Source organism: Gossypium raimondii, chromosome 5 (assembly GCF_025698545.1).
Source record: "Gossypium raimondii isolate GPD5lz chromosome 5, ASM2569854v1, whole genome shotgun sequence".
Lineage (NCBI taxonomy): Eukaryota > Viridiplantae > Streptophyta > Magnoliopsida > Malvales > Malvaceae > Gossypium > Gossypium raimondii.
Genome location: NC_068569.1, coordinates 40,284,371 through 40,308,477, shown reverse-complemented (window position 1 = coordinate 40,308,477; position 24,107 = coordinate 40,284,371). Strand labels below are relative to the sequence as shown.

Genomic DNA, 24,107 nt, shown 5'->3' with positions numbered 1-24,107 from the left:
ATCCAACATTTGTTGCAGATTCTCGGTTTATATGTATCATTAGTTTAGCCTGGACTAGTAACCTCGATACAACGTCAGCTTGTGTGAGCAAATTCATAAATGTCAGCTTGTACGAGCAAACCCTGATCATTGTCAGCTTGTGTGAGCAATATAGTCTCGTGTATTTGAGTTGATTTACTAAGGTTCTCTCGGGTGAAAATGGTAGCCTATTGGAAATGAAATTGCTGAAATAATTTGAAAATGAATTGAATTACATATGATATTAAATGGGATTTTTCTATATATATCTGTGCTTTGTGTTATAAGCCTTTGATATGTTAGTGAACTAACCTATTGGTTATATTTGTTGATATGCATATGATATTATAAAGACACCGAGGGATGCCATATAGAAAGGCAATGTATTAAATGTTTAATTTGTTGTAATGTTAAGGTAAGTTAAGTAAATTTAATATGAACTTACTAAGCATTAAATATGCTTACTCCGTTGCCTCCCTTTATCCTCGCAGATTGCCAACTTGTGGAGCGTGTCTATTGGATTGTCGAGAAGCTCACACTATCCCATTATTGATATAGTATGAAACCCCTAAAACTAAGCCTAAACATTACGGCCAAATCTAAGCGATTACATGGGCCATAGGTACAGTGAAAACTTGAGTTGAAGTAAATTGGTTTAACCTTTGGAAAACATGTGCTAGTAATTCTCTTAAATACATGGTTTTTAATATAAATTTGAAATCACTCTTACTTAATATTTGTAAAACAACTTGATAATCCTCGTATTCAGATTCAATAAATTGAGTTTGCAGAAAACAATTTTATTAGGGAAATATCAAATTATTTAATCCTAATATAAAAATCCATGCAAATTGTCCATTGTCCAAAATTTAAAATCCCATGCCACAGTTCAACAATATATCGCGAAATAAAATCCCAAATAAAATTTATAGAGTACATAAAGACCAAAAGTTAATAAAAATCCATAATCATGAAAACCATTTTTTGAGAGCATCTCTGATGACTGATTTTGAGTCCTAACCACGAGATTATTTGAAACACACAAGTAATGTGGGTGGGCTTTAAAAGGCTTAGTGTGAGATCAACATAAATATAATTACATACATATCAAAATATATAAATCAAACATCATAATATTTATGATTTATATCACTAATACTTATGCATGGACATATCGATGCATATTTAAAAACGATGCACATTTTGTAGAAAGTTCTTACCCATCTTCGCCACACACCACATATCGAGTTCTCCAAAACTCGTTCATCCGTAACACCATTTGTAGACAAGCCACCACTGATTTGTAGATAAACTACCTCTGATAACACTTTCGTGGACAAGCCACCATTGGTATGCAAATATATTGCCACTGATAAAATTTTTGGACAAGCCACCACTGATTTGCAGATATACTGTCACTGCTTTCACCTTTTACAAAATCCTACCCCATGCATGTGACATGGCAATATCACTTTTAAACACATTTGAATCACTTTTAACACTTAGGCACGTGCACATGCTCACATAATCACATTTCGATAGTCATCATTTTAATATGTTTAGTCATGTTTGTCACATTAGATCATAGATTTCAATATTCACATACTCACATATATATATCACATACTTGAATTAACAAATATATCATGAACCCATGCAACACATGTCATGGGAACACGATTTACACATACATCATTATTATAGTAATAATCACATCATATCACATATCTCATGCATTTCACAAAATGTATTTCGGATAGAGTCACTTGCTTGGGTCCTTTGTATTTAGTTTTTCAAATCCTCTTAGATTATTTAATGTGCTTACAATTGGTTATAATTAATTTATTAACAGATAAAAGATAGCTATATCACCAACAATAAGTAGAATCGATCCCACATCTTTTATCATAGATCTAATTTGCCACAATCCTTATTAACGATTACACTTTGATCTAACTTGAAAGACGTATCTAAAAAATGAGTAATGTTTATTGATTAGGCTCCGTTTCAAAATAATCTATCACTAATAGATCGATTACTAATAGGCTCACCAACATTTACCCTATGATTTTGGACTCTCAAAAAGATGATTTCCAGTGAGAACTTGTAAGTCCCCGTATGATTAATGTTTGGTCCTTCAAGATTGAAAGGAATAATATTAATACGAAAATAAGTAAATAACAAAATATAATTATCTCTATGACTAATATACTAATCGACCAAGGGATAAAATCAACAAAAGATGAGTTTAGGATTAAAATTACCCACACTTACAACTTGATTAAATTTGGGTGGATAATGAATCAAATGAGGAACGAGGCTGGAGGGTTGAGTGATCTAAAAGAATCGTTAGAGTAAAGAGAGAGTGTAAGTTTAATCAATATGAGGAACGACAGGGAAAATAGAGGAGGAAGAAAAGGGAAGACGAGGACGGCGACAATTGCGACAGTGACAGCGATGGTTTGGCAATGATACGATGTCGATCTAACGACGAAGGGATGGTTGTCCGACGATGAGTTAAAGAAAGAAACTAGAGTGGTTTGGCACAATGGGAAGGTGTAAGAAAATAAAAATGGAGGAGGAGTGAAACCTGCAGTGGCACGCAGCGATGGTCATGATGACGATTGACGACGACGATGGAAAAAGAAAAATGAGAGAAGAGGCAATGCGACAGTGACTAAAAGTGTGGCGATTGGTGGTGCTAGGGTCGGTCGTGGTGGAGAAAGGGAGGAAAAGAAGAAAAAGAGAGAAGGTGGTGGTTAGAAAAAATGAGAAAAATAGATGAGTTTGGAGAGATGATAATAGGGGTAGGGAGTGAGAGGAATTATTTGGTCAACAATGACTAGGTTCAATGAACCTCTACTAAAGGCAAGGTATAAAGTTTTGGCAAGGAACAGAGACATGGAGTGAAAAGAGGATTATGCACCCTCAACTTAAGGTAAGTTTGAATCTTAAATGAGGAAAGGAATCCTCCTAAATATGGTTACTATAGGGTGGATGGTAACTCCTTAATGCACATGAAAAAAATTGTAAAAAATCTAATTGAAGAGGTGTGAACAATAAGACTTGAACCTTGGACCACTAGGATAGTTAAGGAGTTATTAAACTACTAGACTCAAACTTGCGCAAATAATAATAAAAATATGGGATTTGACAACTCTACCATCCTTATAAAAATTTCTTCCTCAAAATTTACCTAATGGAAAAAGTGAGGATATTACTGTCACATCAAATCATCTGACTCCCAAGTGGCCTTATTGGTGTTGTGATTCCTCCACAAAACTTTCATGAATAGAATATGCTTCATCTGCAAAACTTTGACCTCATGATCCAAGATCTGTATCAGTTCCTTATCAAATGATAAATCTGAACGAACCTCGATCTCCTCAATAGGAACTATATGAGAAGGTTCAGATCGGTATCGCCTTGACATGGAAGTCTTGAGAAAACTGTTCTTAAGGTTAAGAAAGTTCTAGCTAAAGCTCAATCCAGCAAAATGCACTTTCGGGGCTAGGTGAGGAAAGCTGCTAGGATTCTTAGTTAGTGAAAAGGGGATTGAGATTGACCTAGACAAAGTCAAGGCTATACAAGAATTGTCTTCGCTGCGCACTCAAAAAGAAGTTTGAGGTTTCCTAGGAAGACTAAATTACATCGCCCGATTCATTTTACAGCTAACTGAGAAATGTGACCCCATATTTCGTCTCTTTAAGAAACACAATCTAGGTGTATGGGATGAGGAGTGCTAGAAAACTTTTAAAAAGGTTAAGCATTACCTATTTAATACCCCAGTACTGATGCCTCCTAGCCCAGATAGGCCACTGATACTATACTTGGCAGTATTCGGGAATTCCATGGGATGCGTGCTTGGCCAACATGATGAGTCAGGGAAAAAAGAAAAAGCGATATATTACCTCAGTAAGAATTTTACTGAATGCGAGGTAAGATATTCTCTAATTAAAAAGCTGTGTTGTGCCTTAATCTAGATGACTTGGAGATTGAGACAATACATGTTGTACCACACAACTTGCTTCATCTCAAAACTCGACCCTTTAAAGTACATGATGGAATCGACTGCTTTGAATGGAAGAATGACCCGATGGAAAATTCTACTTTTCGAGTTCGATATAGTCTATGTGAACCAAAAGGTGGTAAAAGGGAGTGCAACGGTAGATTTTCTGGCCAGTAGGACTCTAGAAGATTATGAGCCACTGAACTTTGATTTCTTGAATGAGGATCTAATGTATGTTGCAATATTTGGAGAAGACTCTCAAGAAGGCCATCCTTGGAAACTAAACTTCGACGGAGCCTCAAACGCTGTGGGTAATAGAATCGGGGCAGTCCTAGTATCCCCAAATGGAGATCATTATCCTTTTACTAGTAAATTGGATTTTGATTGCACAAAAAACATGACAAAATACAAAGCATACATCATGAGCATCCGTGCAGCCATAGAACGTAAGATCAAAGTACTAGAGGTATATGGGGATTCGACATTAGTGATATATCAACTCAAAAGTGAATGGAAGACGAGAGACTCCAAATTGATCAGTTATCGAAAGCTAGTTCTCGAATTAGTTGAGGAGTTTGATGACATCACCTTCTGCTACCTCTCGCGAGATGAAAACCAGATGGCCGACGCCTTGACTACTTTAGCTTTTATGATCAGAGTAAACAAACAAGAGGATGTGAAACCTATCCAGATGAGCATTTTTGAGGCTCTGGCTCATTATTACAACATCGAAGAAGAGGAAGAGGATGACCACCCTTGGTACCATGATATACTACGATATGTTAAGAATCATGAGGACCCTGACCAAGCAACTGAGAATTATAAGAGGACGTTGAGAAGACTGACCAGTGGCTATGTCTTAGATAGGGAGATCCTCTACTAAAGAAGGAAGGATCAGGTACTATTAAGATGTGTGGACGCTGTTGAGGCTAAGAAAATCTTGGAAGAAGTCCATGAGGGCGTCTGCGGAACGCACGCTAATGGTTTTATAATGGCCAGGCAAATCATGAGATTCGGGTATTATTGGTCTACCATGGAAGGAGATTGTATTAGTTATGCCAAAAGATGTCATAAGTGCCAAATTTATGGAGACAAAATTCATGTGCCTCCCTCACCTCTTCATGTCATGACTTCCCCGTGGTCTTTCTTTATGTGGGGCATGGATGTCATTGCGCCAATATCACCAAAAGCTTCTAATGGGCATCAATTCATCTTTGTGGTCAGCGATTACTTTACTAAGTGGGTAGAGGTCACTTCTTACGCTAATGTAACGAAATCGGCAGTTAGCAAATTCTTGAAAAAAGAAATCATATATTGGTATGGGATGCCAGAAAGGATCATATCTGACAATGCATTGAACTTGAACAACAGTACGATAGCGGAGGTCTGTAGTCAATTCAAGATCAAACACCACAACTCATCACCATATCGCCCAAAATGAATGGTGCAGTAGAGCCAGCCAATAAGAATATTAAGAAGATCGTGGGAAAAATGACTGAGACTTATAAAGATTGGTATAAGAAGTTACCATTTGCCCTCTATGCTTATCGAACATCTGTCAGGACCTCCACCGGGGCAACGCCTTTCTCTTTGGTTTATAGAATGGAGGCGGGTCTGCCTATTGAGGTTGAGATTCCCTTTCTCCAAGTTTTGTCAGAACTCAAGTTAGATGAAGCAGAATGGATCCAGTCTCGATATGATCAAGTGAACTTAATTGAAGAAAAGAGGCTAAGGGATGTCCATCATGGTCAAATGTACCAAAAACGAATGATACGAGCTTATGACAAAAAGGTTCGCCCTAGAGAATTTCATGAGGGGGACCTAGTATTGAAAAAGATCCTGCCCATACAAAAGGGTTTCTAAGGGAAATGGATGCCAAATTGGGAAGGACCTTATCTGGTAAAGAACGCCTTTTTTGGAGGAGCACTGATTTTGACTGAGATGGATGGCAAAAACTTGCCTAATCCTGTGAATTCAGATTCAGTCAAGAAGTACTTCACTTAAAAAAAAAAGAGGAGAGGCCAAGGCGAAAACCCACAAAGGGAGCTTTGAGACCAAAGGGGTTTTAAGTTGAAAACCTAGGAAAGAGAAATTCAAATTTTGATCGAAGATGGGGCATGTGGTAGTCTTGTCTTCTCAGAATTGACAAGGAGGAGGAACGTTACATCTTGGAGCATCAACAAAATACTCTGGATCTCTTAGACACTTATCAGGCTCAAAATGGTCCTCGAAAAGTTTGTGCACAGAAGCTCACGCTGCGATATCTGGGGCACCTAGTTTTTCATCTTACCCATATTGTATTTTAGCAGTATTTGCTATCTTTGATTAATTCATTCATTTCGAGCTCTGTTCTCAATCAATTTCAATCATGTCCATTGTTAAAATTTTTTTCAAGCATTTTTCATTGAAATAACAATTACTGGACTAATAATATTCAAGTAAAAGGAGTTTTGCATATTGCTCTGAAAAGTTTTCTAAATAGTAAAAGGGTCTGAAAACAAGACCACTATTTAGAATTAACCAAACTTAAGGGTTGGAAACATTTGAGAAAGAATAATCTAAATTGTGACTATTTCTTTGGATTTTCGGTTAAAGATACCAGTTGAATAAGAAGGCATGGTAACACATCAGTGATAGAACCTTGATAAACAACGAGCAATGACAACCTAAGTATTAAAAAGGGATCATTCTCAAAAAATGATAATCTGCATTCATGCAAATATCATTCATACACATCTAATTAGGAACATTTGATTCATTTTGATCATGACATCCTAATCACTAGGCATAAATAGGTCCATGAAATGGATTCTACAGGTCATGTTTTCCAGAGAACAGATTAGTGAAACCACAAATCCTATACCCTGAAGTTGCCGTGGGATGGATTATAGTCATCGTGGCAAATCTTATCTCCCTGAAGTTGCAGTGGAATAGATTAAAGCTACAAATCTTATTTCCCTGAAGTTGCAGTGTAATAGATTAAGGCTACAAGCCTTATCTCCCTGAAGTTGCAGTGGAGCAGATTGAAATTACAAGTTTTATCTCCCTGAAAATGCAGTAGAGTAGACTGAAGACTGCAGATCTTGTCTCCCTGAAGTTGCAGTGGAGTAGGTTAAAATTACAAGTCTTATCTCCCTAAAGGTACAGTGGAACAGACTAAAGATATCAAATCTTATCTCCCTGCTGTGCAGTGGAGCAGACTAAAACCACAAATCTCATCTCCTTAAAATTGTAGTGGAGTGGATTGAAGCTACAAGTCATATCTCTCTGAATTTGCAATAGAGTGGATTGAAGCAACAAGACGCAGTAGACTGGAATGAAGCTACTTGGGAAACAGGAATACCAAAAAAATCAAGACTCGACGAGACCGGTCAAAATTGGTCTTTCTTAAAAGTCTTTGCGCTACTCTCGTTACACAACAACAAGCAAAGAGGGGCAGCTGTAATAAGCCCAATTTGCCCGGGCCCAACAAATAGTCTATTTTACAAAACAAACCCAATCCAAATAAACCCAAAACTAAACCCAAACCCAACAACCCAATAACACAAACCCTAAAGGCCACAACATTAAGTTTTTTTAGAAAACTAAAATGAAACCCTAGCCCCACCCTAGCCGCGTCGCTGCACGCCAGCCTCCTCCACGTGCGTCTGACACTGCTCTGTCACCTGCAAGAAGCCAACAAACAAGAAGACAACAAACAGAGGAAACTAATAGCAAAAAAACAAAAAAAAATAGAAGCAGAAGGACTGTAATTTTGGCTATAAAAAGGCCACAGTTACAACAAATGTTTCTTCTTTTTTTTTGGATGAAAAAATAAAAAAATGCAAAAAAGGTTGATACATATTCAAAAGAAAAAGAAAAGTGATTTTTTTATCTTCTATTTTTTATTTATTGAATAAAATAAAAGTAATAAACTTATCGGGGCGTTTCATCTCCCTCCGTCATCGGAGGCTCTTTCCGACTTCGAGAACCCAAGACCTAAGGGTTCAGCGCGACGGTTTTCATGAGAAAATCAGAAGGTTTCTTTTTTTTTTCTTATTTTTGAAGTAGAGGGTCAAAGGGGGTCAAAATAAAAAATTTTCAGTTTTCGGCCACCGTGGATGGTGGCGCCGTTGTCATTGGCCGGCAGGTGGCACGGCAGTCGGCCGTTAATTTGATGGTTGAAATAGGGGCTGTTGCAAAGAAAAAAGAAAAATAGATTTTCTTTTTTTTTTTGGTTAAAGGGCTAAAACGATTTTGTTTAAATTTAACTTTTATAAGCGCTGTAAAACAGCGTCATTTTAGGGCTGATTCCAATAGCCCAAAACGGCGTCATTTCACCCTGACCTGCGTGCCGACCCGACTCGCTCCAGAGGATCTGCCTGTTTTTAACAAAGGGCATATTTGTGCGGTTAGTCCTTCCGCTTTTACAACGGGTTTCAATATAGTCCTATCTCTTTACTTTTTAAATTTGACTGTGTAATTTCGTTTTCGTTTCATTTCGGTCCTTTATGAAACGATGCACTTTGAGGACTGGGAATAATTTTTCTTTTAGTCCTCGTCCCTTTGCGCGCGTTTTATTTAGGCCCTATTTCTTTTTTTTTCTTCAAAATTTATCCATCAAAGTTTATTTTTTTGTTTGATCCTTTGACCATTTAGTTCTTTTTTATTTATTTATTTATTTTATTTACTTTTAATATTTTTGCATATTTAGTTTAGTATTTTATGTACTTATTTTATTTACATTTATACTTTTAATTCCATTCTAATTCTGACTCGGCCCTCGGTTTATTTAAAGTCATTCTTTTATAATTCCCATTTTATTTATTTATGTATTTATTTATTTATTTCTTTGTCTTTATTATATTTAAAAATTGGTATTGTCATTTCATGTTCATATTTTGTCATTAGTATTATTATTGTTATCATTGTTATTATTTATTATTTATTTTATTTTTCTTTGATTGTTAATATTGGTATTAAAGTGATGTATTATGAATTGCCTATTAGTACATTTATATTATTGTCATTCAGATTAACGCTTTTTATGCATATTAGCACCATTGCTTATTCTTTTATATTTTATTACCAATTTACATTACTTTAATCTTTGTCCGATACACAAATTTCATTTTTTAATAATAAGCAATATTTCGTACTTTGGAATTCGGAAGGTTGTTCTCTAACTTACGGGGTTTCAATTTTCTCGATAAATCTGAATACACGAACCCTTTTTTTAAACATAAGTTTTTTAATCTCGTGAATTAATAAAAGATCATGTTCTAACTTATGGAATATGATTTCTTTTCTAAAACCAAGATAATTGAATATCTTTTAAAATAATAAAACTTTTGGTTTTTATTCTCGTTTCAAGGATTTCAGACATTGTATCCTAACTCACGAGATATAATTCTTTTTATCGATTGACGTGAAATACACCCTTTTAAAAAAATTAATTAAACGATATTTTAACAAATGATCGTATTTTAAATCTCTTCAAAGTTTTCAATTTTTGACATTAAGACACCAATTAATCAACTAGGTACCAATTTTGGGTGTTACGAGGGTGCTAATCCTTCCTCATACGTAACTGACTCCCGAACCCAGTTTTTTCTGAATTTCGCAGACCAAAATTGTTGTTTTAGTAAATCAAAACATTTTATTAAAATGATCAATTATGAGGTGATTCGATTACACCTCAATAAAAAGGATTAGTGACTACTCCCATTTTCATTTTCATTTTCAAAATAAAGGTCGACCCTTTTACAAGAAAATGGTTTCGACACGTAGGTTATGACATATATGGAAAGAAGACCATATCATGTAAGACCGTAACTGGTGGGTTATGTCATCATATGGAAAGAAGACCATATCATGTAAGACCGTAACTGGTGGGATGATATCATATGGAAAGGAGACCATATCATGTAAGACCGTAACTAGTGGGTTATGACATCATATGGAAAAATTTAAGGAAGATTATTACCTAATGTGGTTCTTTTGTGTCCTAGGACGATGAGGGGCAAACCTCACTAAGTGTGAGTTTAGGAAAATCCCCATTGACTAAATCATCAGGAGAAAAAAAGCCATTGTGACAATTTTTGTTTAAGGACGTCTTTGCAACAAAAATCTAGAAAAGTAAGTCTTTTTGGCAAACCTGTTAAAGGACAAAATTTGTGACAAATCTATGAAAGGAAGCACTTTTGTGGAAACCTTTATCAAAGGAAACCCTCTGTGGAAAACTTTAGACAGGAAAGCCATTGTGGCAACCTCATAAGGAAGCCTTCGTGGTTATATCTGAAAAGAAACGCCTTTGTGGCATAACCTAAGAACATGATGCCTTGGTTTCAATTTTGCAAAAGAAATTCCTTGTGGTGAATACAAAGGAAGCCTTTGCGGCTATTTAAATAAATGAATGTCTTTACAAAAAAATTTAAATGAATGACGTGTAAGGAATTATGAAAGAAAGACATGAACGATCCTCTGAAAGAAAAGTAAAGATAGAAATTTTAAGATATTGTAAATGTAAGAGATAATATATGGACAAGTAGAAGAAACTAAGCATCCAAGGAACTCTAAAAGAAAGACATCGTATGTAAATAAAAAAGTGAACCCCGCATAATAACAAGAAAATAACAGTAAAGATAGAGTGAGCCAGAATAGGTGACGAATCCGAGATATGTGTTATATTTATATATAGATAGCACCTTGAAGTAAGGAAGATCTGGGTTAACTCTACGTTAAGTAATGGGCGTAGTTTACCTCGCCCGAAGGTAGTGGTAAAATCAATAAGTATGAAATAAGATTTTAAGTCTGCTAATAAGGTAAATGAAATGGTTAAGGACTATGTAAAGATAGGATTTAAGAAGAGATATAGAAAGTGAAGAGATTTTAAGTATAGAACGCTCAAAGGAAAAAAATAACTTGTAACACCCTTAACCCATATTCGTCGTCGAAATGGGGTTACGAGGCATTACCGGACCTGACACAACTTCTGAACTAACGCATGTATATAATAACAAGAAAATAACAGTGAAGCTAGAGTGCACCAAAATAGGTGACGAATCCAGGATATGTGTTATATTTATATATAGATAGCACCTTCAAGTAAGGAAGATCTGGGTTAACTCTATGTTAAGTAATGGGCATAGTTTACCTCGCCCGAAGGTAGTGGTAAAATCAATAAGTATGAAATAAGATTTTAAGTCTGCTAATAAGGTAAATGAAATGGTTAAGGACTATGTAAAGATAGGATTTAAGAAGAGATATAGAAAGTGAAGAGATTTTAAGTATAGTATGCTCAAAGGAAAAAATTGACCTGTAACACCCTTAACCAGTATTCATCGTTGAAATGGGGTTACGAGGCATTACCGGACCCGACACAACTTCTGAACTAACGCATGTATATAATAACAAGAAAATAATAGTGAAGCTAGAGTGCACCAAAATAGGTGACGAATCCGGGATATGTGTTATATTTATATATAGATAGCACCCTAAAGTAAGGAAGATCTGGGTTAACTCTACGTTAAGTAATGGGTGTAGTTTACCTCGCCCGAAGGTAGTGGTAAAATCAATAAGTATGAAATAAGATTTTAAGTCTGCTAATAAGGTAAATGAAATGGTTAAGGACTATGTAAAGATAGGATTTAAGAAGAGATATAGAAAGTGAAGAGATTTTAAGTATAGTACGCTAAAAAAAAAAAGAGCTGTAACACCCTTAACCCGTATCCGTCGCCGAAACGGGGTTACGAGGCATTACCGGACCCGACACAACTTCCAAACTAACTCATGTATATACACGTAATCATGGTCAAATCTCTTAAACCCAACCAACTTTAAAACATTTCAGGACACGGAATTAATATATATTTGTACTCATTTAATACATAAACAAAGTATCAAAATAACACTTCCCCATATAAACCTATGCGCATATCAAAATAAACAATTTTATTAATTACAATATACATATAAAACGAGCAAGTCAAACCACAACATATAACCATATCACAATCGGTACCTTACTATTCTTTAGCCTTTTTGTTCAATGCTTAGCCAAAACATAAATGAAAATACACCATAATAATCATTCAATTATACGCAAATGTTTATACCCAAAAGGACATCAACTTTCCAATAATACGAGTCTAATTTTTCTAAATTACCATACATCATTGTTGATCACATCTTTTAAATCCATAATCTAATACATAAATATATGCACAAATATGTCGCTATTAATTTACTACCTTACTAAGCCAGTATCCTAGTCATTTTCAAATATAAAACAAACACTTATCATTTACATGTAAAGACATCTCATAAAACATAATCATTATATATAATATATACAATATAGAAAACAAATCTACTAATGCATTACATGCCAAAATCGAACCTATATATATGTATAAATAATATTAATCCAGTAACATATCATATGTCACTTATAAAACTAATTTAGTAAACAAGACTCATTATACCAATTACCAATTCTAATAACAATATGTATATCAATTTAAGTATAATACAATAGCAATAATCCACACTTAACAAATATAAGAAAAATTAACGGTAACATATAACTAGACATTTAGTTCCATGATTTAAACACCACTACCAAATCACAAGGTAATTTATAGTCATCAATAAGAACTCATTCATCAACTATACCTAATTCATTTAAATCAAATTATAACAAACCATAATTGCAAATCATGCCAACTTTCAAGACTATATCATCATGCATATACCAAATACGTCACACACATATATATATACCATAACCGAAATTTGCTTAAACTTAAGCATCATATCTAGCCATTTTCGCATGGCTTAATATTTACAAATTCAAAACTAACCCAAAACACAAGCTAGCCTATACATGCCATAAGTATAAGGTTCAACTTTTAAAATACCAAATTAGCGATTGATAGTATGTCTAATTACTCCGACAATCCCCGAGCTCATAACTTGATTCCAAAACTATAAAACAACGAACAAACACACACACACACACACACAGTAAGCTTGAATAGCTTAGTAAGTTATAAGAAAATAAACCATTTCAAAGATATCTAATATAATTTAACTAGGCCGAATCAAGTAGCCCTTAATCACATCTACACTTATCATACTAGCGAATTCATATAACATCACAAAATATTAGTAATTTAACATCATCTGACCGAATGCACATATACTCATAAGCACAAATTACTCTCACTTTTAATATCACAAATACATCATTTAGCAGAATATGAGCATTCATGTAAATACATATAATTCACTTTATATCATGTATAGTTTATATCACCATTTCAAATACCAAGCTTACCTTAATTTTTTATTAACATTGAACTTAACACTTACTTGACCCTTTCAGCTTGATTTCACAATCAATCAGAACTTGATAATGCCTGCTGAACCATTCGGAACTGAATAGAATACTCGAATAATCATACTTATCGTATAGTGCCCACGTCGTACACGTGGTTTTACATGTAATCACATAGCGATGACGCTGTCCCACACAGGGTCTTACTCACAATTACAAATTGATGCCGCTATCCCACACAGGGTTTAACACAATAACACTTATCAGAATTCCTTTGGTTCACTCAGGACTTCGTACGTCGTATTTTGATCGAATTAAACTTATATATATTATTTCCATATACATATACATTCGGCTATCTCATATTTATATACACATAAATTCAATTCAACATTTCAAATTCACAATTATTTAAATTTAACAACATTTATGTGCTTATAGACTTACCTCGGACGAAGACAAACGAACCGGGACGACTGTTCCATAACTTTAGATTTCCCCCGATCCAATTCCGATTTCCTCTTTTCTTGATCTAAATTCGTATAATTTAAACTTATTTAATCACATATTCCATCAAATTCATCCATAAACACATAAATGGGAAAATTACACTTTTTCCCCTAACATTCACATTTTTCACAAATTAGTCCCTATTTCACAAAATACAAAATAAACAAAATTTCATTACACAATAGCTTGGCCGAATATTCACTAAGCTCATATAAGTCCATGCATTTCATTTATTTCACATTTTAGTCCCTCAATTTATTATTTTTGCAATTTAGCCATAATTACTCAAAATCATCAAAAATTCAAATACAACATATGTTTATCTATCTCATTTCTTTTATTTTCTAACATCAACAACAAAAGTCACAAGCTCTCAATAATGGAAAAAAATACAAAATCATCACCAAATTCAAAAATTCAAGCATGGGTTGCGTAGTATTCGAAGCAATGATATCAAAAACGTAAAAATTAACAAAAACTGAGCTAAACACATACCTAAATTCAAGCTTCAAAGTGCCGAAACCTTAAACCTTTTCTTTATCATTTTTTTAGTTATATTCAGTCAATAAAAATAATAAAGATGAACTAATGCATGTTTTTTTTATATTTTATTAATATATTTACTATATTTACAAATTTAACATTTATGATTTAATGTAAAATCATTATAAAATTAAGATATATCCATCCAATTCTTTTAATTATGGAATCATTTCCTTTTAAGGACCCCACACTATACAGACAATAGCAAATAAACACTTTAATAAATAGTTAGCAACTTTCATAACTTACGCAATTAAGTCCTTTTAATAAATCAGGCATTCAAACGATAAAATTTCAAACTGAAAATTTAACATACATAAATTCACACAGAATAAACACCAAAAATAAATTTTAAAATATTTTTCTGACCCGGATTCGTGGTCCCAAAACCACAGTTCCGAATAGGGTCAAAATCGAGATGTTACATGACCATTTGAGTTTGGACCTCGAATTTAGAGCCTAGTAGAGTGAAGGCTTAATGAATATGAGAGGAAAATAAGTCCTTAAATACCTTGAGAGGAAGAGAAAGGTCTAAAATAAAAAAAGAGTAATTACAATATGTTAAAAGAAATCTTAGTCAAGTAACCGTTAGAAGGAATAAGGAAAAGTTAAAGGACACATGAAGGACATGTGAAGTATCTATCACGCTTTGATATAATGAATCAGATATTTAAGGTTAAGTCACTAAGTTCTTATGAACTTACAAAGGTTGTTTCATATTTCACGTTGTAAAGAAGTATGCACCAGGAGGGACGACACCAGGGCTACGCCAAAAAAAAGTGGCGCAATGGGCTGTTATGCATACAGAGGAAGTTAAGTGGCACGTTCAAGTTAGAGCATAAGTTGTTTAAGTAGCGTTCCAATGCGTTTACAGTAAACTAAGAGATAAAATAGAGATACTAAAATTTTATTATCTTGAATTGTAAATGTAACCATACAATGTACACCCATAAGAGACTCTGTCACATTCATAGATAGAACTTTTACATAGGCAAAAAGCTTAATTTACATCTGTTATAGGACGTAACATCCAATACTTGGATCCGATTCATCGGGTCGGGTGGAGGGCGTTACACTAATGCTTAATTTTGGCAATGCTAATGTTTAATGTAAATGGTGTGGTGTGTTTTTGGAGAATATGGTTGAATTATGAATGAAACTTAAAATAACTTATTTGAACATAAATTAGCATAGTTGAGAAGTTGATTTTGAATGACTAGTTGGTTGGATGAATGATTTGTGATTGAATAAGTTGTGGCTGAGGTCACGACATGTCAAACTGTTTGGCGACGTCACGGCGTAGGCCTTGAAATTTTGAAACTTTTCAATTTGTATTTTATGCTCAGGTCAACAAAAGAGCCTTTGTAAGCTCAATTAAGGCTCGAATTTAATTGTGTATTATAATGTGAATGTGTTTATGATATGATAATGATGCGATTTCCCAGACTTGGATGGTTCAAAAATGGTTCGATTGGGTTGGATCGTCTTGAAATAATTCAACGGATGGAAACCTCGAGTCGTAGTAGTAGCAACTAAAAAACCTAAGCTATATTAAAGCAAAGACCCGTTTAACTCACGAATCTCCTAGAACATTGGTAGAAGTGAAGTTGCCACACTCCGGGATGGTGAACGGAGTGATAAGACAATTTGAATGCCACAAATTTAGAAAGTTTGATAAGTTCGATATAGTTTTGTTTAGAACCAAAGAGAAAATTTTCACAAAGTAATGTTTAATTCAGAAATATTGTGTACCCTTACAAATGTCTAATCACCAACTTATATAGACTTATAGGTGACCTTTCAAATTCGGCATTCAACTAGCTATTAACACAAACAATTAAATCCAGTTCATAACATATGGTGGACAGCCAAAGAGTCATATCTTTTCACTTGATTCAAGCATGTCTCTTCACTTGATAAAGGTTTAATGTTCCTTAAATGTGTTGTTTATTGTCCCTTCATTTTCCTTATGGTCGAATGTTATAATGCTTGACATTCATCTATTTTAATGGCAACATAATAAGCTTTGAGTGCATAAAACCGATTAGACTTGAAAAGTCATTCCTTGGTCCAATAAATAGTCACATACGACGTAAGTAAATAGACATTAAACATTTGCAACTTTTCACATTCTTATTCAGCTAAAACATTTAACTAAAAACACATATATTTATGATAAAAATCAGCATACTATAAACACACACACGCATTTATTTATGAACACGTGACTCAAACCCATGTTTAAACATAATTAACATATAAGACACATAAATATAATACATGACTTAATTAAATGCAAACTGAAATAAAACTTAATTAATGACACACTTCACACTTATGACACAAGCTCATAATTAACATATAAGACACATAATATAATGCATGACATGTTTAAAATGAAAAAAAATATAATGCAGACCATAATTAAATATGCAAACTTATTAAACTGAAACAAAACAAAATTAAAGTCCTTTAAGTTATCCCATGATTAATCAAACCCAACAAAGGTTTCATCTTTTGCTTGAATCAGCATTTGACTTAGACTTGACTAAATCAGAAGAAGATTAATTTGGACTTGCTCCCAATGCCCATACATATGCCCTATAAGCTCTTCTTTGACCCACTTGGCTCGGCCTCCCATAATTAGCCCAATTGGTAAGTACAAAAGTTCAGGTTTGAAATTGCCCATTTCATGAAGAGTTGGGCCTTGAAAATTCGATCCATCATCATCTTGTTCATCTTTGCTGAAATTAGTTTAGCCTTAGTGAGTGGAATCACATCAGATTGAATGTTTGAATGATTTATTTATGGTGTATTTGTCAGTAGTTTGTTGTGGCAACGGATGTGGCATCCTGTAGCTCAGACCCGACAATAGGGTCGGGCAAGAAGTGTTACACAAAAATGACTTTAAAAGCTTGGAAGAGCTAATGAAAAGTTGTGCAAGAAGCAAACAATAGAAAACTCTACCAAGAAAATGCAAAAAAAGAAAAAAAAAGAAAAAAAAGGTCAAGACAAACCAAAACAGACTCTGCACTTGGAGAAGAGGAATTTATAGGTGCCAAAATGAAGTCTCCATTAAACTTTGGGACAAATAGCAAATTACCAAATAGCACATGAAAAATATACTTAAACAAGCATCGTTCCAGCACCCAATCTTTAATCAACACAAGGCCTACCACACTTAAAAGCCACAAAAATCATAACAAAAACTATCCATGTGTCACGTATTAGCTACGTGCTATAGTTAAAAATAATTCGTAAGTCGCAAATGGAAACAAAAAAACCTCAAGCACAAAAATAAAGGCATACGCAAGTTTACCTAGCAAAACATTAACTAATGGTATTCCTTAAAAGGAAAAAAACAATCCTCCCTTTTACTTTTTTAGATAAAAGTCCACCAAAGAAAATTCACACTTCACTAAGCATGAAATAAAGACAGAGCAAGGCTAACCTAGTGTACCCATCCTCGTTTCAAGAAAGACCACTTTATGACCTTCTTTTCGTTTAGGGGGCGAGGGAAATTGTTATGCCAAACCAAACATGGTGTTTTCTAATACAACCCCGCTAGTGTAGTGGCTCACCCATCTAAAGGCTCGCCACTATAAATTTACGCCTACCTAGGGAGTTTCTCCTAATCTCACCTAAAAATCTTCATTTCACTTTCATCATACCTAAAGAGTCCTTACTCCGCCACCAACTACCCTTGCCAAAGCCTGTACCATCCAATCAAGTTACCAATAACTTTATTTGACAACTTGCGAGATAGGGGTATGGCATACTAAAACATGAATATAGGATCCTTGGGCTTTGTTTGGCCTCTAAAAAAGCTCTTCTCTTTCCCTCAAAAAAGAAGTGAGAGGAGGGGTTTTTGAGGAGAGAAACAATAGCACATCAATTGTCTAAAGATTTTTTTTAATTATAAAAATTATTGAAAGTTATTTGCATCAATTAACTTCTAACGAGCCACCATCCCCTTCGACATCTCTTCCCATCTCTTAAATTTTTTTATATAAAATTTTATAATTTTTAAATAATTTTAATGCTTTTAATATTTTTGTACTTACTTTTATAATGTTTATAATGTTGAATATATGTTTAATTTGCTGGATACTAACATCACAATGATATCACCATTTGGCATACAACGGTTTAAAATTAGTTATATATCTCAATTAGTCTTTTAACATTCAAATGATTGAATCATTAGACGAGACATAACTTTAAGTTTTGATCTGAGTAAAAAACTCTTTAAAAAGTAAAGTTAAAAAGAGTACATTTTAAAAAGTAAATACATTAAGTAGTGTTGGAAAAATTGTAATTTTTGGTAACTTTGAGACATATTCTCAATTGATAAAGGTGAAGAGTTGAATCATAAAATTATGGTTTTATATTCTACTCCATGAGACTTTTACAACGGTATATCATATGCTCAAAATGGTTAGGTAATGAATGAGAAATTGATTTTCAAAGTAAGTTACTTGAAAATATTTGTTGAGGAAAAGAAAAACTTAGATCCCACATTGGTTAAAGACCAAGTGTGAGATATATATATATATATATAATGTCGTGCCCAAAATGGGTCTACAGATATGTTAGCCCAACACGAAAATTATTTTTCCTCAAACATACAAAATCTATTTTTAAGAAGGCTTTGAATTCTAAAGAATTTTTTTGCAACTGATACTCTCTCACATCGAATTTATTTTGCTCTCAAAATTCTTCTTTTCCTCTCCATATTTTCCAACGTTTCGATGATAGAAAAATACAACGTTTGTTCGTTGATCGCTGCAGAGGTGATACTGCTTTGCTCATCGTGTTGTTGTATTCTAGGAGACAGTCAACCAACGTTTCTCCAAATACCGTAAGAGCAGCCGAATCTGTCTTAAGGAAATTGTGTTAAACATGCCTCAACATTTAGTAAATCTCTATTCTTCTTTTCGATTTCTGATTTTTGTTACGGTATTTATTGATTTTCGTATCTGACAATTTAAATATAAATTATTTAATTTATATTTTATTTTATATATAAATATTTGTTTATTTATATTTATATATTTCATTCGCTAACCTATTATTTCCAATAAGTAGAAACACGAATATAAAATAATTTTTATGCAACTGAAATTTAAACCCAAATTATTTTTACGGAAGTCGATGGTATTAGTAGTCACAACTTAAGTTAATAAAATAACTTTTTTTTAAGAAGAATATAAAATAGATATACATGACACGTTGGGAATATGGATGCACGAATTATGAAGGAAAACATTTGGTCCGTGTACGAAGATAATGTGAAATAAAATAATAAAAACAACTGGAACATGCTTTGCTAGCAAACAAGGGCAAATGGAAGATAGGCAGCAACACCAGCTGCAGTTTTCTCAGCTGGACCCACACGCCAATAACAGCGAAATTTAGCATTACAAATTAGTACTGCACAAGCAAAACATGCACCTTCCCCATCTTTTCTCATGTAATTTTTGCCTAACTAACGCGTCCCTTTTGGCCTTTTGTTATTTTTATTTGCTGGTATTTAGCCTTCTATAATTGACTATTACATTCTTCATATAAATATCTTAGGATCCCCTCTCAATCTCTTTAACCAACTACATAACTGTTTTCCTTTCAAAACACACGCACCTCTTCTCTTAATTTCCAATACCGCTATCATCTTTTGTTCTTTGCAAATCACCATGGGAAATTACGTTTCCTGCACTTTGGCCACCCCTTTAATCAAAAGTGGTAAAGCTGCAAGGGTGATCCTTCCCGGCGGCGAAATCCGGCAATTCCGGGAACCCGTAAAGGCTGCCGAGCTTATGTTGGAGTGTCCCAATTTTTTTCTCACCAATTCCCAGTCTCTTCACATAGGCAAGAGATTTTCAGCTCTGACCGCCGATGAAGAATTGGAGCTGGGCAACGTTTTCCTCATGTTCCCGATGAAAAGACTCAATTCCGTGATCACCGCAGCCGATATGGCTATACTTTTCATGGCGGCGAACTCTTCAGCCAAGAGAATATCAAGTGGAAAAGTGAGGGTTTTGCCGGAGACCGGAAACGTTGAAGACGAGCAAGAAAAGTCGATGGGAGGAACAAGGTTGAGCTTAGAAGGGGTTGAAGAATTCAAGCATAGGTTATCTGTTTGTAGGTCAAGAAAACCTTCATTGGAAACAATCAAAGAAGAACCTGTTTACTCAAGGTGAATATTAGACCATTTCTTGGGTCAGTTAATACAAAGATAACTCTTTCTTTTCTTGTTTCGTTCTATTTGCTAATATATTTTCAGCAGATAGAATTCTTTTTCGTTTCCTTTTTGATTTGAGAGCATCTGTAATATGACTAACATATAATGTGAAAATTTATCCATGAAAAAGTAAGATTTTCAGTGAATGAAGTTGAGTTTGGTTCACGTGGAAGAAATTTTTTCTTTAAGATTACATTAAAGTTATTTATAATTATGGGTTACAGGTGAGATAGTTAAAATTCTGATTTCTCAGTGCCCAATCTACTTTGCTTAGTCTTTAAACCTTCTTTTATTTTAAAAATTATTAAATATTTTAAATTAAAAATAAATAAATTTGAGTAAAGTTATATTTTTTTAAAAGAAGAATGAAGTTAATACTTTAAAACCCGAATCAAACATATAAGCTAAATAAAGTAAAAATATCACAAAATTCTCTCCGATTGTACCATAGATGTATGAGCAGTTAAAATTTGATATTTATATACAATATACAATAATAAATTTAGTCCTCAATTTTACATATTTATTTAACTTGATCAATACTCTTTTACCAAAAGTAAAGTAGATTTTTTAAAACTAATAAGATTAAAGGATCAAAAGGCTTTAGTAAAATTTTTAAAAATCAATTAAGCCCTTTTAAAATTAAAAAATATTTAAAATCATAAAATTTATAAACAAAATTTATTAAAAATTTTAATTATAAAATTTTAATTAAAAATAATAATATTGACCCTTTAAAAAAAATGGTTATAAGGTTTAAGAAAAAGTGACTCCTACTCTTTTATTGGGTCGATATTGTTATTTTTAATAAAATTTTAAATTTTTAAATTTTATAACATTTTTTATAAATTTTGTTTATAAATTTTATGATTTTTAATAATTTTAAAATTTAAAAGGGCTTATATGATATATTTTTAATTTGTTACTACAACTTTTTGACCATCTAGCCTTAGTTTCAAAAATTTCTAATTTACTTTAAGTAAAAGAGTAGGGGTCAAATTGAATAATTGTATAAAGGTTGAGGGCTAAATTTGTTATTATACCTTGCATATAAATAACAAAACAAACATTTAACGCTGAAATTTTAACGGAAGGGTTGTTTTGCTCACTCATCCAACATACAGGGATTAATTTGCCCATCATTTTAGTAGAGGGGTTAAAATACAATTTAGGTATAGTACATGTGATTTTGTGGTACTTTTACTTGCTAAATAAATATTTTGACTAATGAATTACCGTATTTCATAACATTTCTATTTTAATTAGATTATGACATGTGGGCTAAAATAATTATGTAATATATTTATTAAAGATACGAGTGCATGTGAAATAGTAAAGTTAAGAAAGTGTATTGTTTGGTGTCTCGATTTCAAATCTTATCATAAGCATGCATTTTTTTAGATTTTATGTAAAAAATAAAAATACCTTTAACTTAATATTTATTGTTTATTGAAATTAAGACATTTATGTAATTTAAGAACTGAGTTGAAACTCGATTATGAATGATACCAAGTCAATTAAAATTTTTATATATAGTAAGTATAGATATATATTAGAAATTTTATATAGTAAATTTTAATGGAAATTACAACTATAATTATAAAATAAATTTTAAATTTTTATCAAATTTTGAGAAAGGAATATTTGATATACTAGGTTTTCATTTCGTTAGGATTAAATTGACATTTAACTAAAATCTTAGTTTTACTTTAACATTTTTCTATCAAACAATGACTATTTTAGTACAATTGTTACTACAATTCTTTCAGTATTGATATATTGAACAAGTTTTTCTTGTAAATATAAATAATGAGTTGGGAGTAGCTGATTAAGCTTTAGTTTAATTGATTCAGTTGTAATTGTAGTAATGCGAAAAAAAATGAGTTTGAGCACGTTTAATTGTGTTTTTATTTTATTTTAAGGGTTGAGAGGAATTATGAACAGAAATATGCATTGTATAAAAAATAATGAGTTTTAATTTCTCAAAATTCTCTAATTGTTTTTATTTTTGAAGGTTGTATCATTGTTTTTAAAATTAGTAGTTGGTATTTAAAAATAGAGTTATGGTTTATTGAGTCTTAGTTTGGTTGCACTGACATTATTGTCAATGTAGGAAGATGTGGGTTCGAGCGTGCTGAAACTGTATTTATCCTCCTATGTTAAAATTGGGATGAGTTATGAATTAGATTTTCAAAAAACCAAAAAATTGAGTCATGTACTCTCAAGCCTTTTCTTTATCTAAATCATTTTGCATATATTACTGATTTGTGAGTTTTAGGTGGAATTCTTAAATTTTATTTTAATTCAAATAGATTTATTTGACTAGAATTTCTTTTGCATTTGACTTCACTTAATAAAAGTTCAAATTAATTTCAATTGAAAAAGATAAAATTTATCAACTAAATTAATTTAAAAATTTCATTTAAAGAAAAAAAAAGGATTTGTAGAACAGGAAAAATAAAAGGAGTTGACGATTAATTGCTTCTAGAAATATATAAAAATATGTTAGCAATCAAAATAGTTAGGCGTTGAAAGTGTAAACGTGGAAATTGTGCTGTTTTGGGGGACCACGGCTTCGTTCATCGATCAGTCGCAGTTTCCGGAGCTAAGCTTGGGATATAATAGAGTTGAACCGCTTGGAAAATTGGAATGTTGTTTTAACTTTCGACTTCTCCGCCAACGTTTAGACTTGGAACCAACAACTACCAATCAACAAAGCATAAACAACGAATTGATTGAATTAGAACAGTTTAATGAAAAAGATGTCTTATTTTAAAAAAACCCATTTTTTTATATGAAAAAAGAAAAAAGAGTGCATCTAAAATAATCATTCATAAATTAATAAAATCCATACATATTACTTAGACAACTAGGTGAATTCTAACACCGCATCACTTAAAAGCAATAAAATTACCAATTAAATCCCGTAGCAGTACCTCCAGGCTCATATTGTCATTGATATTATCTTCCCTGTTTCCACATTTAATTTTAACCATCCAATTGGTGGTTTTATCGCTCTCGGCAAGACATGTAGTTGCTTAGCCCATCACGTCTCAAATGTTGAGCACTTCTATATTGTTCCATATAACTAATACACCAACTATCAACAATTGTGAAGTTTGGGTCCACGCCATACTGATAAAAATTATAAATCATTGTCTAATGGATCAGCTTTCACCAGTTTTTTATTAGCCTATTCTTAAGGTTTCTAGTTACGGATCGAGTTACTGAACGATTTATAAAAGAATCCTTTGATTTAGTGGAGCTTTTCCTCTTGTTTCTTTCACATGAATAACTTATAGTGAACTAGTGAAACTCGTTTGAGTTTTAAATCTCTTGACTAAATTATTCTAACGTAATTTTATTTCTCCCAACTTGGTCTCTTTAATAAAGGTTATATAGTTCAAATAAAGTATTACAGCAAATATTCCAACAAAAGGACTCCTAATAGATAAAAATCTCCTAAT

General features: G+C 32.9%; 2 protein-coding genes across 2 annotated transcripts; both read left to right on the top strand.

Moving 5' to 3' along the window:
* The first annotated feature begins 4,424 nt into the window (after nt 1-4,424).
* On the top strand, nt 4,425-4,910 carry LOC128041068 (uncharacterized). Its single transcript, XM_052630377.1, has one exon. The coding sequence runs from the start codon at nt 4,425-4,427 to the stop codon at nt 4,908-4,910; it is 486 nt and encodes a 161-aa protein (XP_052486337.1).
* A 15,182-nt stretch (nt 4,911-20,092) lies between these two features.
* Nucleotides 20,093-20,599, top strand: LOC105766076 (uncharacterized). Its single transcript, XM_012585387.2, has one exon. It carries the CDS (start codon nt 20,093-20,095, stop codon nt 20,597-20,599), a length of 507 nt encoding a protein of 168 aa, XP_012440841.1.
* Nucleotides 20,600-24,107: the final 3,508 nt, after the last annotated feature.

Coding starts and splice junctions, on each gene's coding strand:
- LOC105766076 (XM_012585387.2), top strand. CDS start 20,093: ATGGGAAATTACGTTTCCTGCACTTTGGCCACCCCTTTAATCAAAAGT.
- LOC128041068 (XM_052630377.1), top strand. CDS start 4,425: ATGACAAAATACAAAGCATACATCATGAGCATCCGTGCAGCCATAGAA.